Source organism: Labrus bergylta, chromosome 14 (genome assembly GCF_963930695.1).
Source record: "Labrus bergylta chromosome 14, fLabBer1.1, whole genome shotgun sequence".
Taxonomy (NCBI): Eukaryota; Metazoa; Chordata; class Actinopteri; order Labriformes; family Labridae; genus Labrus; species Labrus bergylta.
In genome coordinates, this window is record NC_089208.1 from 26,927,262 (window position 1) to 26,946,027 (window position 18,766).

Sequence of the window (18,766 nt, forward strand, 5' to 3'; positions counted from 1 at the left end):
TTTTGCTTCCTTAAAAAAGACTTAGAGGCGGATAAAGAAAAAAAGGTGTTATGCTGTCTAAATATTTGCATAGGTGACTGAATAAGTCGTAACGTGCTGAGACGTCATTCTCGCCTTTTTAAAAAAATGACTCACAGGTTCTCAGGTTGAACAACACTTTCATTCAGCATGACTCTTCAATGTGAGAGAATCGCCCGACTGACTGCTCCGCTAAACCTTTTTTCGAGCATGACTTTGAAAAACAATCTTAGTTTACTTCTTTTTCAAATCCCATGAGCAAAAAAAAAACTTAAAAAAAACCTGTAGTAAACCAGTGAACTCTGACTGCACACGTAGTTTGTGTATTGGATTTTATGTTTGCACTCTGGTGTTGAAGGTTTGCATATTTATTCAGTTTTGTTTGTGTGGTCTCAGACAGTTGTAGCTCAACCTGACAATGTTCGGCTGCTTCTGCGTTTACTTCACAGTTTTTGCAAACCTTCTGAATGAGGCTTTTGTATTTTGTGAACACGGGTGAATTTGTCATGAAATGCGAGCATGGCAAGAACTGCAAGACGCTTCTTCAAACCGTCTCACCCAACTCTCAGCCTTGAAGATGAACAACACTTTGGAATCCAGACGTGACAAAGAAAATGTCAATTACTGTCAGACTGTTTCAGAGAAGAAGATTTTGGAGGAAAAATGACGAGAGAGAAAGGGAGAAAAAAAAACGGAATAATATCTCTTTCAATTCAATGTGAAGGATTCTGGAAGAAACTGTGAAACAATTTCAGCTCTGTTTTGTACTAAATCACAGACACGGAGTCGCTTGTTTCTAATGTGAAGATGTCTGGGAAAAGAAAAAAAACATGTTACATTGAATGTTCTGATTGTTCATTGTGAAGTTTGTTGCTCATTAATCATTTTTTCTTGACTTCTTTTTTTTTTAATGGATCTTCCAGAGAAAGTGACAAACATAGGAAATATTTCTATTTCATTTGTACACTTTGTTGTCATAATCTATTGTGTTTCAATAGAACAATTTTAATAATTAAACATGTAAAGGTACTGACTTTGTGAAGTTCTGCACATGTTTCAACTTGAACATATCTGGTTTGGTAAAATGTGACATTTAATGAGTGGGGCTGACTTTTAGAGTTCATGTCGACAAAAGTTATTAACAGATTTTTAAAATTTTGTTACAGATATCAGGAAAGTTTCAATGTGCTAAAGAATGCTTTTGTTGTGATATCAAATGTCAAATGGCATTCTTCAGTATATTGAAACTTAGTTGTAGATATTTCTCTCTTCTGAAAAAAGCTTTCCTGGTATCTGTAACAAGATTTTAACAAGATTGTAAGTAACTAATCCATTCATTCTACAATTCTACAATTCCTTTAGCAGAAGCTTTTATCCAAAGTGAAGTTCATCAGAAAGTAAGAACATCACAAGCAAGGACCTAGAACGGAGGAAACAACGTCAGTAAGTGCGAACAAAAAAGCTTTATGTTTGATCGAACACACAGGTGCTGACAGGAAGTGACCAGAGGCAAAGCACTACATCAATAGCTGTTCTTGAGAGCTCTAATCAGCATCAAAACCATCCCAAAATCATCATTATCAAAAAAAAAGCATCACCATCATCAATAATATCCTTAAAGTTGTAGGTGTTCATAAAGAGCTGGGTCTTTAGCTTTTTTTTAAAGGTGCAAAGGGACTCTGTAGATCCAATAGAGTTTGGTAGTTCGTTCACCACCGGGGGGCAACAGAGGAGAAGAGTCTAGTCAGAGACTTAGGACCCTGTTGTGGAGGTTGGATCAGACACCTTTCATTTGGCAGGGTGAGTGTATCGGGCGGGAGGGAGTGTAGACCTGGATGATACATTCAAACTCTGCCGACGAAGCAGCTGCAATTTTTAGTTTTGAACATAGAGAAATTAACATGAGACCCCTTAAGATTAATGTTTGGCCTTAAGCCTCGTTTATAGAACAGCTGAGAGACAGGACATGTGGCAAAAAGAGAGAGAAGGGCTGACCACCAATTGGTCACATGTTGGTTGACCTTTACTCACAAGATATTCCATGAAGAATTACATGAATTAATTTCATTTTACATGTAATTATACTGGAAAAGATTAAATGTAACTTTGTAAAAGTTAAAACTGGTTTACAGCAGGTTCCTGTTCTGCAGCAATAAAAACAAAGACCACATTGGACAAAAGACACAACCAACATCAGGCTTAACAGCAACACAGACAATCGTGGGGGGACTGTTATTGACATTTATTAGTTAAATCAGTGATTACATGTTTGTCTATTCATCAGGTGGTGTTTAAATGCCTGCTTGAAAGTCGTAGATTTACAATTGCGGTTATGGGTTCTGGTAGATTTAAAGGGTTTACCATGCATCCAGGTGGATATATATATTTCCAGGCAGCAAGTTGGCAGTGTGATTCATTATTCAAGTAATGAATCGCAGAACAAGAAGAACAAAACCACATGCAAAATTAACAGCGAGTGTTGTTCCCGGAAACACGTCTGAAAGCCAGGATTACAATAGAGAAAGACGTATGTGATGACACTTTCAAACCCTTTCTGGCTCTGTCTCATTGTGTTTCCAGATTACAGAGTTGGTAAATATTGGTTTACTTCCCTCATTTTCCTGTCACATGTTGTTTCTCCCACCCACTGCTTATTGCAGAAGCCTGTGATTTAACGCCCAGCCGAAAAGCTCTCCCACCTTCAGCAGGGCCTCTGCCATGAAAGAGCCCATACAGAGAGCCCAACCGCAGGGTTCAGACTCTGAATGTCGAGCCATGCTCCCTCTCAGTGCATGGTAATCACTGTTGTGGGTGTGCTACATTGTATTGTTTTTACATGGCTTGTTCACTGAGGGTATAATTGCACCCTGGCACAGTTTCGGGCCCCCTGAAAAGGTCTTTGTATAATTGCATCAACTCTGTGCATCAAAAATACTTTCATCCTCCTTCAGCAGCAGTTTCTTGTAGGAGGAAATGTTCTCGCATGGTTTCAAATTAGGCTTTATGTAAAGGGGAGACAACAGATGATGTGGTGATAAAACACACGTTTTTATTAAAGTACAAGTAATATGATGAATCAATTATTCTACATCACTCACAGCCATTTTTACACTAGTAAATGTAGAAAAAGTACAGGCTCTCAAATATCCTCACTGTATAAAAGTCATCAATAACCCTCTGAAGGAATTTCAAACAGCAGTTTCTGTGCAAAGCTAGCTAAGCTGCATGTCATATTTGTGAGTCTACACCATTGACTGTATACAAGAATGACAACAACTCCCCAAAAGAGAAGCTAAAATATTTGAAGCGCTGCTTACAGACTGGCTGTAGTATAACTAAGAAGGTGACATGGGACATGGGTCAAACTATGAAATCGAAATACACAACAAATTATTTTTTCCTCACACATGGTTTCTGGTTATATATCTTTCTTATCATGCTTATTAATGTACAATCGTTCATTTAGCAGAGAAGTTTAGTTTAATTAGTTATTGCTATTACAAAAGGGGTATTACCTGATGATTGATATGACATGATAAATGAGGCTCCTGCAACCCAGTGTGCATTCATTAAACAAGTATTTATTCAACCTTTATTTATACTCGAAAGATCATTGAGGGGCAATCCTCATTTACATTGACATCAAGTCATTACAGAAATAATCAGAAGACAGACATTAAATCAAAAAGAAAAATGGGACAGATAATACAAGACTGCTAAAATCAGTCTACAAAAGTCTAAAATGTACTAAGATAATTTAGATGTACAAAACTGAAATAAATAAACACACTTATGTAAAACAGTTACAAGACATCCAGACTAAGCAGGCTCTTCAGTGGAGGGACAGTGAAAGGAAATGTAATGAATACTAACACAGGAGTCTTTGAACTTTCTATATCCAGGATTGTCTTCTTCAAAGTGACACAAGCTTCGGTTCTGCTGTGGACTGTACCCACCTGAGAGATCTTTGACGTTTAAGCTGTGTTTTGGTTAAAGGAAGGGATGGGACATCAATACTGCAGCTCAACCAGACCAACCTAACTGTGCTGTTTGGATAAAGGAAATCAGCCACATGTGTCAATGTCTCAGCCTACGACTGATATGTGTGCATTAACTTAAATTTACATTGTAGAGCTTCTCAACTGGATATGAGTGTTTCATCCAAGTGGCTAGGGTTCCTTTCCCACATGTCATGTCCTACTCTCTCTCTCAAGGACTTCCTATTCTGTCCACTGTCCTAGCCTTGTCTGCATAAAATTGAGGAAAAAGAAAAAAGAAAAAAAAGAAAGCCAACTTCCTTGACTTTTTTAGGAGAATCAACCCCAATGGTCTGGATTAAAGTCTTATGTTTATGTGACACATCCGTCATCCAAGACATCCAGACTAAGCAGACTCTTCATACTCAACACAATTACTGCCACAGCACATTCAAACAGCAGAAATGACACTGGAGGGGTATCTACAGCGTCATACAGTATATTTTGAGGGGTTTGACCAAAGACAAAGCTGACATCTTCTGACGAGTTTAGAGTGACAAAGGGTCGACACATGAACCTGAGAGTGCTGTTTTCTTACCTGTGCATTGGGCGTTTTAACAATCAACCAATGACACAGTAATGCTTCTAGACTGCAATTGGATTCACCATCTGCACTGAATAATTCTGATGAAGTGTTTCTTGATTTGCAGCACATTCTACATTACATACAGATATTTTACACATCTCCTGAGTGTCAAAAAGTTGGTTTGTTACATTTGTACTGCATATACTGTATGTTCAAATTAAGAAACATGGTTCACAGGTATTGAGTGGAGCCTGTACAAACTACCCAAAGTTTGTCTTTTCTGGTGCGGTAGAATACATAAATAGGTACAGCAAGGAAAGACTCACACTGACAAATGCATGAGTACAGACCAGGAGTCTTGGTGGAGAATATTCATATTGAAACATAGTAGAGCTGAACAGAACAGACATTTGTTTTTGTCCATGTTGGACTTTATTCAGTGCACAGTTAGCACTGAACTGTACTTTCTCTGCGAGTCCTTCCTGGCTGTACAGACTAAAAGAAAAAAAGAAGAACAGCACAACACAGTTATTCCCCTCAAAAGTGTTCCTGTATGTCAAATCCACTCAATCACATAGAATTTTTCACACTGTTGGTTTTTCAAACACATCGAGCTGCAGAGGTCAGAAACACCATCCCTGCTGTACGGTACAGTAAGTCAGCTAGCTGCAGCTCTGAGGGCTGAAGTGCAGTAAAAATAGTCCCTCAATGACAGAGGCTGGAAAAGCCACGGGCGATGGTTCACTTGTTTGAAGTGGGCCACAGCCACCCTGCCTCTCAGCATGGACTGCCCAGAAACACACACACACACACACACACACACACACACACACACACACACACACACAGACACACACACACACACACACACACACACAGCTGGGTACTGCAGGTCTGCTGCAGTCAGGACCATCTGGGCGCCTCCATGCTCCCAGATGTCCTCTCTGTAATTAGAGCCAGGCCCGGCTCGGCCCGGTTCAGCCCAGATCCAACCTCTCATTTTACAGAGATCCTCCCTGAATACTTAAACAGCTCTCCAGCATCGAGCAGGCCTTTAGGGGAACATCTTTGGCTCTGCAGACATTAAAGATCATAATTTGCACCTGAGAAATTTGGAAGACTTCAGGTAAGACGGTTATTCATTTCATCATGTTTTTAAACTACCATCTAGATTAATGTTATGGAAAGGACTTTTAATTGAATAGCTCCTGATGGGAAAACCATCTGCTGCTCTGAAAGTTGTCTTACAATTCCACTGAAAGGCTTTTTTCTGCTTGAAAACATGGTGTAAGCTTTAACTATTTCAAAACTGCTTTTCAACGGTAAGAATAAGGAAGTCAACAATGAATGATCAACCTGTTGAATGGATTGTGAATTGTGGAAATGTATCTATACATTTAAAACAACAACCACTTCATTTTGGATTTAAACTTGCAGCATCAAGTAAATCTACGATCCCTTTCACAAGAACTTTGTAATATATTATTTTTGATATTCTTGATTAATTTCAGTCATCCTAAAAAAATGTAGTTTTTTTTCATGTCTGTCTTTTCTTATTCTTTCCCGCGAGGGGGGAACAGCATGTTGGCTTGAATGCCACTTGTCAATAAATCCTTCAAACGGGAGCTTGTTGGTGTGCAAACCACATTGGTTTGCTTTTCTTTACCAATGTGTGTTTTTGGATCCAGCACCCACTGAGGGATGTGCGTGTCTTTTGTGGACTTTTCATTAATCCCACAAGGGATTACAGAGACCTGAAATGTAAATCTAAGATGTGTAAACATAATCAGTAGTCAAAATTCAGTATTTGCTCTACGGAGTCTGGATTCATTGTTAGATGTCAAAAGTTCTGTTTCTTACATATTTTAAGGGGAATTGAAGCATTACCACTGTTGAGAATTGAATTCATCATATGAATCATTAGAATTGCGACAAGTGGGGATTGAGTTGTAAAAAAGTTAGAAAACATGAACTTTGAATATTGCTGATAGCATTTCTGACTTAATAGAGCAATTATTGGTGCAAAACTGTTAATGTTAAAAGATCCAGATAAGCATCAACTCCACATGTGGAGGGATCATTTATCACATGTTTACACCCCTATGATGGCATAATGTTATTTACCATCTTCATCGGTAGTAACAGATGAATTGCAGGGGACAGACAGTTTCATCAGAGCCAGTAGGGGAGCGCAGCGCTATGTGTTTATGTGTGCCGTGCTTCTGCAACGCAGAAACGCAATGTGAGTTCACAGACTGGGACAAGAATAGGACGCCGTCGTGGAATCAATATGAATGTACAAAGACGTGATGATAGCTAAGATTAGTTATGGTGAAACGGAGGAAAAAGCAATCTGAAAGGGGTTATTGATAAAACGTTTCACCACTTGAAAACTGATGGGTTTTTTTGTCAGTACAGTTCATTTAAAGACTTCAATATATACAACACACACAGAAGAATGACAGAGATGATAAGATAGCAGAGCCAAGCAGTGACATGTGGCCCGGGTCATGACTCTGATTTGTTCTTACAGCGCTCAGATCTGACAATATCTTCCTCGCCAGCTTGATAGTGTACAAAAAACGAAACCATTTTTCTTATCTCCTGTGTAGGTGTGCAAAATGTCCATCGCCCAGGCAGCGGCCAAGGCCATGCTATCTGACTCCCTGCTGCAGGACGGCGCGGTGATAAACCGGATCCAGCACCTGGAGCTGGAGCTTCCCCTGGACAAGGTCATCAAGTTTGTGTCCGTCGGCCTGCCGCTGATGCTCGTGTGCATGGCCTTCGCCCGCGAGATCTCCCTGGGTGAGCAGAAAAAGTCTTCCTCTCCTGGAAAATGTTTGAGGGCATTTTGTTTTATATTCCATTTGGTTCTGCCCTTAATTACACCCTGCATTCACGAGGGCTTATTTTTAATTCCGTGGTTGTGTTTCAGCTTCTATGCAGTGTCCTCTGTAAAGTATGAATGCTCTGTTTGTCCTTGAATTGTTTATTATTTAGCTGCTTAACTGCACTTAGTTGAACTTGCGATAAGGAGGAATATCATACATACTAATACGAAGACACTTATTATTCCTCTGGCCTCCATGTGTTTTTTTTAATCCAGAGGGTCCGCGCGGAAATACACTTTTTTCATGTACTGACGGAAGTGACCCAATTCTGAGCCGCAGTTAAAAGTCCTGAACCGTGACAAGTGAGCGTATCCGAGCTCCTCTCCAGCAGGCTCTTATCTTTGCTCTCAGATGCATCCTTACTTAAGGCAGCTATACATATTAAGAGTGATAACAACCAGAGCTTTTGGGAGGAAAATGAGGGTGCTGTGAGAAATGCAGGAGAGAATACTTAAATATGTAGTCTTAAAAAGGAAGACATAAACAGCTGATTCCATTAAGAAACACTCACATGAATAGATATGAGAAGCAACGATGATGTGACTACACAAAATTACTGAAAATACAACTCCTTTATTCTCCATTTTTAGATGTATTGACTGCTCTTTGGTTTCATTTAAGCTGCTTTCCAATGTAGGAGGTACTCTCAAGGGAGTTGGGTCTTTAGGAGGCACTCAGTCCTTTTGTACTGAAGGGTCTAAATAAAGTCTTAATCAACCCCTTAAAAGGTCGCTGCTACTGTAGGTGGTTCTACTTTCTGAACATTCAGGGATTTTGAAGGTTGGAAATGCAAGCCCAACACACGAGTAGAAGAGGGCTGTTCAACATAGGTCTAGTTCTGCTCAAGGTTTCTGTCTGTTAAAAGGACATTTTTCCCTGTCATTCTATGTTTACATGATGTCAAGAAAAGTCAATTTATTGCGTCAGTTAGACTGAAAATTTACTTTTAGAATGCATGTAAACATGTTAGTCAGACTGAAATTTCTCACAGTCAGACTAACACACAAAGATAATTTGGTTGGGGATCAATTAACTCTTGCATTCACCTCAATCGAACCCAAACTGGCCGAGGCGTTCTGCACCTGCTCCAGAGTCAAACAGCATGAAAGCGTTGAAGAAAGCTGGACGTGCACATCACTGGTCCCAAAAGTAAAGCCCAGTAGTATGTACTAAATGTACAAATGTGTCCATGTTTTCAGAGTTCAACATAAAACCAGTTTAATGCTTGCTTGCAACTTATTTGTGATTTTTTTTTTGTCATGTGACATAAGGTCAACTGGAACAATGTCCAATTGCTTGCTGAAAATGGGGCATAACGCTGCCTAATGTAACGTCTTCAGTCATGTTTTCCATTGATAAATCGATATTCCCTTGTTGCTTGTATATTGAGAAAAGGACAGAAGTCATTTTAAATGTCCTAAGAGAGCTGTAACTGTAGTATGACTAGACTGTGCATGCAGGCAGTCTAAAGTCCTGGAAAGGATCTCCTGGGATAAGAAGTCCTGTATAGTTTTAGAAAAATGTGGGCCTTTTTCTCAGAATGTTTCAGACTACATGGAAAAATAAAAACTTTCTGTTTTTTTCATGTGAAACATGGCCACAAGCAGCTGGATGTGGTCATTGAGCACAAAAAAGCACAGCCGATGATCCAAAGAAAAACGTGGCATGTCTGCAGTCTTCAGTGGAGTCCATTACTGAGGAGCGCTGACTCCCTTGACTTTGAACTAAACGTTGTCTCCTCGGGGCCGGTCTGCAATCAGCCTGCTGCTCCTGATGCTAATTGCCACGGGGGGATGATTGAGAGCAACGTTCACTAACGCCGGCATGCTCTAATTACAAGGCTAAGTTCTTCTGTGGCAGCTCCCCTCGATTTGAGTCAAATGAGAGGATGTGTTGATTAACAGGGGGGGGGGGGCTGCAGAACATGATGTGGTGTCGGGGGAGCACGGCTCAGCTAATGGATCTTGGCTGCCTATCCGCCAGGTTGTTGGTTTTCTGAACGCCTGTGTGATTGCTCCGCTGTCTGCAGTATGGTTTACTTGCACCTGGACTCACAGCCAAGAATTAGACTACAAAACACAAATATGAGGGATGATGTGCCAGAGTTAGCTGGGGAGTGGGAGTAGCAGATATGAGCAGACACAGATTTTAAGCTTCTCTCACTTTGCCAAAATGGCTCACAGGAGATCCGAGCTGACGGGGGAAGAGAGTATGTTACAAGATGTGATGAGAAGTTCTGCGCTGTTGGATTTTATTTAGATTGACTTGTCAACATGTGCACCCACACATGTAGCCAACTGAGGGAAAAATCAGTTCCCACAGGAAGCTGCATGAGAACATACAGTACTGTGTCACAACACTCACCAATCCAGTGCAGCTTTCTTATTTCTGGTGCTCAGCTTGATTTAAGATCAAACATAAAGCCGGTAACATTATATACTCTAAACTCAAATTGAGACTACTGCTGCTATTAAATATTCAGCAGCAGAATGTATGGTTTGCTCCAGCATGCCTTTAAGGGTTGTAAAAGTGATAAATGACTTTAGGCAACCTTTATTATAGTAAAATGAATATTTATCTCATTATATGGTGTCTAGAATTAATATGTTCTGCTCACTTCTTTAACAAAATTTTCTCATCATCAGCCTCATAATGCTGGCCTCGAAGTTTTTATTTGATGCATGTTCATGCAACAGACGAGTTTTGGGCCAGGCGTAGGAAGTGAAGAGTGTTTTTTTCATTTTCACAATAAAATCTGAATAATGAGTATAACTCTACACTGTCCATATATAGGCAATGTTGGAAACCAAAAACTGTTTTAAAAAAAAAGCATATATGATTAAATTTGAAAATGCTGCGGAAATGGAAATGAAAATTCCAATAATAATGAATAAAAATTTAGTTTTACATCACAACCATGACTTCTAGTTATGGCGGCGAGCTAGGTGGGCGTGATAACTCATGCTCTGTTGCTAATGTTGAATTTAAAACTAGTTACACAATCCCGAACAACAACAAAAGTGACAAAACTTAAACAAAGAGTTGAATATGCCGAGAAAAGGAGTCAAAGAGAAACCTAAAACTAAATGTGTAGCAGGTCAAGCAGAAAAAGATAACATGGAAACCCTTTTAATATGGACTTAATAACATGTCAAGCATGTGAGAGGTGAACCAACATATAAAACACATGTTTAGTCAGAGGCTGGTGTTTCAGTATGCAGTCTAAAAATAAAAGCACTAACCTCTTGTTTGTGTATTTACATGGAAGGTCACTTTTAAAATGAATGTAATCCACGGGGACCTCAGCTGCCATAATTATATTCCAGGTGTCACTATCAATATGTAGAAATGTGGCACACACACACACACACGCACGCACGCACGCACGCACGCACGCACGCACGCACGCACACACACACACACACACACACACACGCATGGTAGCATTATTTGGACCTTGTAATGGTTGCTTTTATAACGACGGGGGCTGGCAGCAGAAATCCCGTCCTGGCAGTAAATTAGAAGCAACATGTAACTACTTACAGAAAGCTGGGCAGATGTGAGCGTGCTTGTTAAAAAATAGACGCTCCGTGTTTCTCTGGGCACACCCTGACTCTGTTCCCTCTAAAGCTCTCTGTTTAAGGGTGGAGCACCCTTGGGAAATGACAGAAGGGTGCAGGGCAGGGATTTAAGTGGTTGGACTTGATGTGGGGTGTATCAAGGTAAGCTAAATATAAGGTGGAGGAGCATAGAAAGGGTTTTTTTTAATGCCATGTTGCCATTTAGGAACATGTGATTTGCTCAGTAGATTTCTCTTCCACGAAGGGGAGAGAGAACATTTTATCTTGCAGTAGATTGTATATGAATGTGTGTGAGTGTTTGGAAGATATGGAGTGTGAGAGGTAACTTACAGGATGAAAATATGCTGCAGAAAGTAATTTCCCACATTAGCAGATAATGTTACAGATCAACATTTGTTTCTTCTGCAGGGCCTCAGATCAGCTGTTTCCCCCCGAGCAATTTCACCATCAAGCAGGCCAGCTATGTGGACACATACTGCTGGGACTCTCTCATGCATCACGAGTTTGACAGCGACGGGAACTTCGAGGAGCGCTCACTCTGGGTACACAAGGTACGATGAGAAATCCTAATTAAGCTCGCTTGTCTTGTTGTTCCCATCAAGATTGGTTGGCGGTGATAAAGAGACCCTATATGCTCATTTTACAGCTCTTAATGTTCACCCTGGGACTCCACTAGAGCAGCTCTACATAACTTACAGTTGAGAAAAACATTATTAAACTCTTAATGGTCCCTCAGTTTGGCCTCTGTCTGAAATAAGATATTACATCTCAGTTTGCTTTAACGCTCCAGCCCCCAGAAGCACTTACTTCCACATTTCCACCTGTGGTGTAGCCAAGTGCAATATTCATTTATGGATGTCAAACCAACAGACAAGTGCATATGGTTCATATGTTAAATTCTTGGGAAGCATTTGGTTATTCATAAAGATATAATGAGCTGAAAACAAACTGTAATGGTGAATTGACTTGAGCTTTTCTCGTCTTCTGACTACTCAAAACACTGCACCTAGACATTCACACTCATTCACACACTGATGTCAGAGGTTGCTGTGCAAAGTGTCCATTAGTATAAAGTAATCCTGTTCATACACATTCAAATGCCGCCGACAAAGGAACTTGAGGTTAGGTGTCTTGACAACCTGCTCTACCAATTGAGCCACAACCGCCCGTTGAAGATGATTTTCCATTCTTTCTTCCATTTATTTATTAACGTTATGTTCCCATGGTAACATGGAGGTCAGCGGAGTACTTCAAGTTCTGCTTTTAGTTTTGATGGTCTGGTGAATTAAGGCAAATCGAAGGCAAATCGAAGACAAATCAGGTCTACAGTACTAGCTTCAACTCAAGTTTGCCTTAATTGAGTTGAAGCTAGTACTGTAGACCTGATTTGTTTGAATAAAATGTCAGCAAACAAGCTTTCACTTAAGTTTACTTCTAGTTAAATTGTCTCGTCAGTATTAGCTAATGATTTTAAAAACATTTTAACCTGATTCAGTTGAAAATGTTAGCGTGAACCATTTATAGAAAGCGTTGCAGGTGTTTCGAGCTTTATCAAGAAAGGTTCTTGCATAAGAATTTGAGACCCACACACAGAAAAATATTTCTTAACTTGTAGCTGTGAATTTGTAATACTCCCTTTTGAAGCCATCGTTCATGTAACTCATCTTTCTCTTTCTTCTCTTCCCATTCGCTCTGTCTTTTCTTTTCTGTCTGAATCTTCTTTTTCTGTCTGCGTCTTACCTTCTTCTCTTTCCTTGCCTTCTCTCTTCATTGTCTGTCCAGATGTTCCCGTACTCTCTTATGGCCATGGCCGTGTTGATGTACCTTCCGGCTCTGATCTGGCGCCAGCTCGTAATGCCCACGCTGGGCTCCGACCTGCTATTCATCATTGATGAACTGGACAAGTCGTACAACCGCTCCGTCCGGCTGGCTCAGAGCATTCTGGACATGAGGCAGAACACTCAGAACCCGCTCACATTTCAGGCCGAGCTCCAAAGGTAAGAGACCAGGGCCTGTTGGCTTGGAGGGAGAATATTCATCGCTCCTTATTGTCGTTGTGTTTAGGGCCTGTGTCCATTAACAGGCAACGCCCATGACCTCCATTTCAGAGAGCTTCTCCCTAGCGCTTATTGTTGCTAGGTTATAAAAGTTAACTTTCACTTCCCTTGTGTCTGTTTTGAAAACCGTGTATGCTTAATATTTGCTTTTATTCCAGGAAATATCTCAAAGATATCATGAAAATGTTGTCAGGTAATTGTGTCCTGGCATCAGAAGCAGCATTCCCTGAAAACTGTACCCTTGTAAAAACAAGTCCGATTACTTTATATTCTGCCATTGTTGTTTACAGCTGTTATCAGAAGTCTCGCACCTTCTTGATTCTGATTGGTTGGTCTGGGAGAAGTGACAATGATGAGCATGGAAGTGTTCCAAAAGTTGAACTGTTTCAAACTCAGACTGTTTGAGCCAAGAGACAAAAGACAGCCAACATTGAGAGTGTTTTTTGCACTCAGGTTGCTAATACGCTGAAAACCCTGAGCTACGCTGGTTTTGAATTGTAAATGTGAGGGTGCCACTGCAAAATAATTGCCTTAGTGGACACAGACCCTTAAACATGTACTATTCTATGTTCTGAGTTGATAGATTTACTGAGTGCAAAATTGCTCCAAGAATTTTATTTGACATCTGAACCTTTGAAAGGAACCCCCCACCAGGTTCTGAGTGAGGGTGCATTTTCACCATCCCTCTAAAAGTAAAAAAAAAATGGCACACTAAAGTATGCTGGGAAATATGTTTTAATTTTTTTTTAATTACTTAATATCTATGTGATTTTTTTTTATCTGGAGCCTTTATTCCATATGCGACCAATAGATAAAACAATGTGGTTTGGGAAAGGTTAGACATGGATTTCCTTCCTTCAGCCTCTACCATTAATATACCCTTGCACATGGCTCTTAACATGTGTATTAGAGGGCTGGGTGTATGGTTGGCAGTTCCTTGTAGTCAAAAGTAGAACCTGTGGTTTGGTTGGGAGGCTCCCAGATGTGAATGTTTAGCTGTAGGAACATAAAGAAAAACATGGTTCTGACTTTCTTCTTCTTCTTGTCCTTGTGCAGGGCCAAGAGGAAGCGATACTTTGAGTACCCTCTGCTGGAGAGATACATGCATTGCAAGCAGAAGTCCTACTTCCTTGTTAGCATGCTTTTCTTGCGGGGCTTCCTCCTCCTGACCTTCATGACTGCTGCCTGTCTCTACCTGGCCTACTTCCATCTCTCCGCTTTCCTGCAGGATGAGTTCAGCTGCTTCGTCCGCACGGGCATGCTGCGGGATCAGAACTGGGTCCCCGAGCTGGTTCAGTGTAAAATGATTGGCCAGTTGGTGTTCCAGGTAATAAGTGTGGCTAACGGTGCCATCTACGTCCTGTTGGCGCCGATCGTCCTCTTCAGCCTGCTTCGGCTCTTCATCTGGGACACCACATTCATCTCTGTATACGAGGTCCTCCCAGCCCTGGATCTGATTAAACAGGGTAGGCTCGGCTGCCCGCTGAATGACCTCAATGTCCTCCTGCTATTCCTGCGCGCCAATGTGGCCCACCTGAAGTCCTACGGGAACGTGAGGGCGTTTTGCTCGCTGGCGCCTCCACAGGTTGGCAACGCTACTGCAGGGCAAGGCCTGAACGCGATGCTGACCCAAGAACAGCTGGAGGAGCGCGAGGAGGCTGCGAAGGAGCTGTCGGAGGAGGTGGAGGAGGCCAAAGAGGAAGGGAAGATCAGCCTGGTGGACATCATGACCATTCTGGGAGCAGCTCAGGGCAGAGTGGTGAACTGCAGCGAGAAGAGGCCACTCATCGAGGAGAATATGAGCCTGGGTACCGTAACACTTATCTACACACTCAAACGCATTCTGCTGGTGGCCATTTTTGTCTTCATCATTTGGGATGTACAGAAAATTATCAAGTGACCTTCACACTAAAGATACACACTCTGGAAATGAATATCGAGTGCTTTAAGTACAAGACTTCATCTTCTCTCCTCTTCTTAATGAACCGATGCTGAATACAGAGTGAGGTCATATCTGAGTAAGCTGAGGAAAGAATTGAGAGAAAAAAATGCATCAAAGCTGTAAATTTGCGTATCAATGTTGAGTGTTTTTTTTTTCTTGCTTAAGATGAGATTGAATAATATATATTACAGTATACCGCTCACAGGGTGAATATTGACCTTGAACTTGGTGCTCTCTTCATATAATACATAATGAAAAGAGATCCAGAATGTACAATTAGATATGATGGCAAAAAAGTGAAAGGATATGAAAAGAGAAATCACAATTCCTGTGTGATAATAGATATAAATGAAAACACCTCATAATGATAATTACTGCATGAATGCATGGGCAGGGCTGAACAAGTTAACACAACGCCATATACTGTAAAGGCCTTCAAACCCAAGAGGGCACAAGACCGTTCAGTAGACAGTGGTGATTCTAGAGTCTGTTAGGGCCCCAGTTAAGAAATAATTGTGAGCCCTTCAACCTGCATTTATTACCATTATATCTGCCATTGACCCAACGCTTACTTACTTCCTGTTTCTGGTTCCTCTCCAATGGATGGATAATTCCTCTTCCTCTTATCTTTTCTTGGTTGACTTCCATTAAAAAACTTAACTTAATTAAAAAGTTTCATCAGCAATAATGCATGCAACGCTTGGCATGGCAACGTGAGTGAGTGCTGTCAGATGGGGCCCCCTTAGGGAGGTTTCCTACTGTAATTGCAAAATTTGAACATTTTGGACCAATGTTGTGGTTCAAAGTTTGTGAGCCCTCATGGGCCCCCTACTGGTCTGGGGCCCCGAGCAGTTGCCTGTTGAAAATCAGTGCCTCTGTATGTAGAACATTTTATAAAACAGCAGTGGAAAGTTGTTTTCACACAAGCTGAGTTACTTATTCACTGTGATGATGGTTTTTGCATTATACCGATGCAGCATGTAATTGAAGAAAGCGTGTAGGAGAACATTCTGGCCATCATGAGTAAATGAGGGTGATGAGGATAGACGTACATGAGAGTTTCCCCTCAATGTTCTCTCCAGTTTAAATAAAGGTTGACTGATTGAGGAAGCAGCTTCATTACGTGCATGAAGATCACACAGGTCACAGTCAGTCTCACAATGGTTGCACAACAGTAGCATGAAGTAAATGTCATCACCCTTGCCAGATCGCTTGCAGAGAATTTTCCTCAATACTACCCGCTGAGTTCACACACTGGCTCACCTTAACCACATGCGGAAAATTTACAAAGAGAAAAAAGTTCAGCTAAAGTTGGGGTGAAAATATTCAGCTAAAGTTGGGGTAAATGTCGTTCATTCACTCCAGCAGCTCAGCCCAAAACTTTCAGTAATTGTCATTTTTGTGCACAAATGAAAATAGCCTTTGTAAATGCTGTGGGGTAAAAGATGTGTCCTTGCCCACTAATCATATTCTGAAGACTTAAGAAAACACCATTGCCTGCCCAAATTCCCTTTAGAAAACAGAACACAACCTTTTCAAAAAATCTTACGATGAAGAGGCTGTTAAATGTAACTTTCCCCATCTTAAATTGATTGAAGTTGCTTCTTGTAGCTGTATTGATATTTCTTCTTTCTTTGTGAAGCCATACTGAAATGCCTCTCTATCTTAACCTTTTCAAAGTACTGGCTGATGTAGAAGAGATAGATCTGTGGTACTTCAGAGCCCTAACTGCCCTCTCTGTCTCTTCACAGAGCCAAACCACCAGGGGTACCATGAGTTGAAGGAGACCGCACCATTTAGTCATTACTAGGCCTCCTGCGGACTGAATCAATGTGATAACGGTGTGGGGGGTCGTAAAGTAGCTGTAAGAATGCTTTACCTACAAAGACTGGGGACGGGACAAGCATTCAGGGTTTATATTTCCTTTTTTATTTTTTTTTAATGCCGACTGAACACAAAATCACCTCTTTTAGAATAAAATGGAAAAGCGTTTTAACATGAAATGTCAATGCGTTTTGATCGCTCAGTTTTCAGCATTTGTACATCTGCAGCTGCTGCATCTTAGTTTTTTGTCTCTTTGGAAGTGTTATAGTTAGAGGAAAACATGCAGGTGAAAGTGGCTGTTGTATTCAAGGTGTGAGAACACAAAGAAAGAAAATGTATTGATCTGAAAGTATTCAGTAAGTCGTGGAAGTCTACAGTAAACGAAGATGATCAAGAGACAGAAAATCATTCCTTAGAAAAGTCGTTGATTTCTGTACCTGAGTTTCAAAAGGGTTTCATTTTATATGTAATATTGTATTGTTTTTTTCCACTTCCTTTTTTTGTATCTTTCTGGTGTTATTGACTTTATCAGCAAACAAAATGTGTTTTTATTAAGTGTCTTGTATTGTTGGTTATTTTAAATAAATGGAATTTGTACAATAACTGCTTTTTCCTTCTTCAATATCTTCAAGAATCACGTCTTTTCATTAGTGAGGCTAGCCCAGGGTTTCTGTTGCAGATGAAATATAGTCAGTCAGTTTTTTTTCTTTTTTTATAAATATACTAAAACCTCATAGACTTTGTTGATAATTAACTCCCCTCCCAATCAGCCCATAGACCATTTATAATGCAGAATAACGAGTTACACATGAATCTACAATAGCTGTTAGCCAGGAGGCTAATTTGCTGCCTTAGTTCCAATTCTTTGCCTTTTGGTTGGGTTTACTGAAAGTTAGTTTAAAGTTCAATTTCCCACATGGCGAGACCTGTCCTTTGGCTTCACTTCAGAACCAAATGGGTGACGTCACTGAGACTACGTTGCTGTTTAATAGAGTCTATGGTTGTAACAAGAAGTCGAACAAAAATGAGCGCTCTCTACTAATTTTTTCCGCTCATTAAACATTTTAACAATGGTTTAATGTTCCAAATCTGTGGTTCAATTCAGTCTGATTTTCCCCAAAAAAATGTTATAGGAGCGCTACCCAGATTCATAAAAGGGTGTAGGTTTGAGGGGCTCTTTGGATAGGGATGGAAGCAGTCATAGAAAAAAAAATGGTCCCATTTAGAGTGATATATATCTTTGAGACTACGTTTATGTTTTATAAAGTCTATGGTTGTAACAAGAAGTAGAACAGAAACCCAAAATCCAAATCACTGGTTCAATTCAGTCTGATGTTCCCTTTGGAAAGGTATTGAAAAAATTATAGAAAAAAATAAAATAAGAAAGACTCCAAAGCATTCCCTTTTACGAATTTAAATGCTTTTATTTTCATGGCAGGGTCATGAAGACCTTAAGAAAACACACTTCAATGTGTTCTGACATCAAGCCTTCATCAGGATTCAAGACCTGAAGTTCAGTTTGTAAAACAAGATATCCCTCTAAATGTTAACACTAACACTCATAAACACCATGACCCTTTTACTCCCCTCCCGACCCAGCACATAGACCCCTTACAACGCAGAATAAGCAGAGTGATAGTTCACAAAAAGTGAGGGTGTGATAAATGACATAACATCCAAAATAAACAGATAAAGAACAGGAAATAAAAACACAATATAAATCGTAAAGGAGAATGCTTCAAATTATTACCGTAGTCATTCACAAGAAATCCCTCAAGGTTACTTATATCGATGTACTTTTACCATTTTAGAAGTTACATTCTTTCAAAACAAGCTTTCAATTCCGTTCATCACAATGTCAAACCAAACCATCTACTTAAAGACGGCAGA

General features: G+C 40.3%; 1 protein-coding gene across 1 annotated transcript in view; it reads left to right on the top strand.

The window, feature by feature from the left end:
- Window positions 1-17,479, top strand: part of LOC109980796 (pbx/knotted 1 homeobox 2) — a 136,655-nt gene extending 119,176 nt beyond the window's left edge. The window contains exons 13-17 of the mRNA XM_065963163.1: window positions 7,194-7,386; window positions 11,462-11,604; window positions 12,836-13,050; window positions 14,167-14,918; window positions 16,804-17,479. Coding sequence (XP_065819235.1) covers window positions 7,194-7,386; window positions 11,462-11,604; window positions 12,836-13,050; window positions 14,167-14,918; window positions 16,804-16,862 — 1,362 coding nt within the window. The 3' untranslated portion in view covers window positions 16,863-17,479. The remainder of the gene's footprint in view (window positions 1-7,193; window positions 7,387-11,461; window positions 11,605-12,835; window positions 13,051-14,166; window positions 14,919-16,803) is intronic.
- Window positions 17,480-18,766: the final 1,287 nt, after the last annotated feature.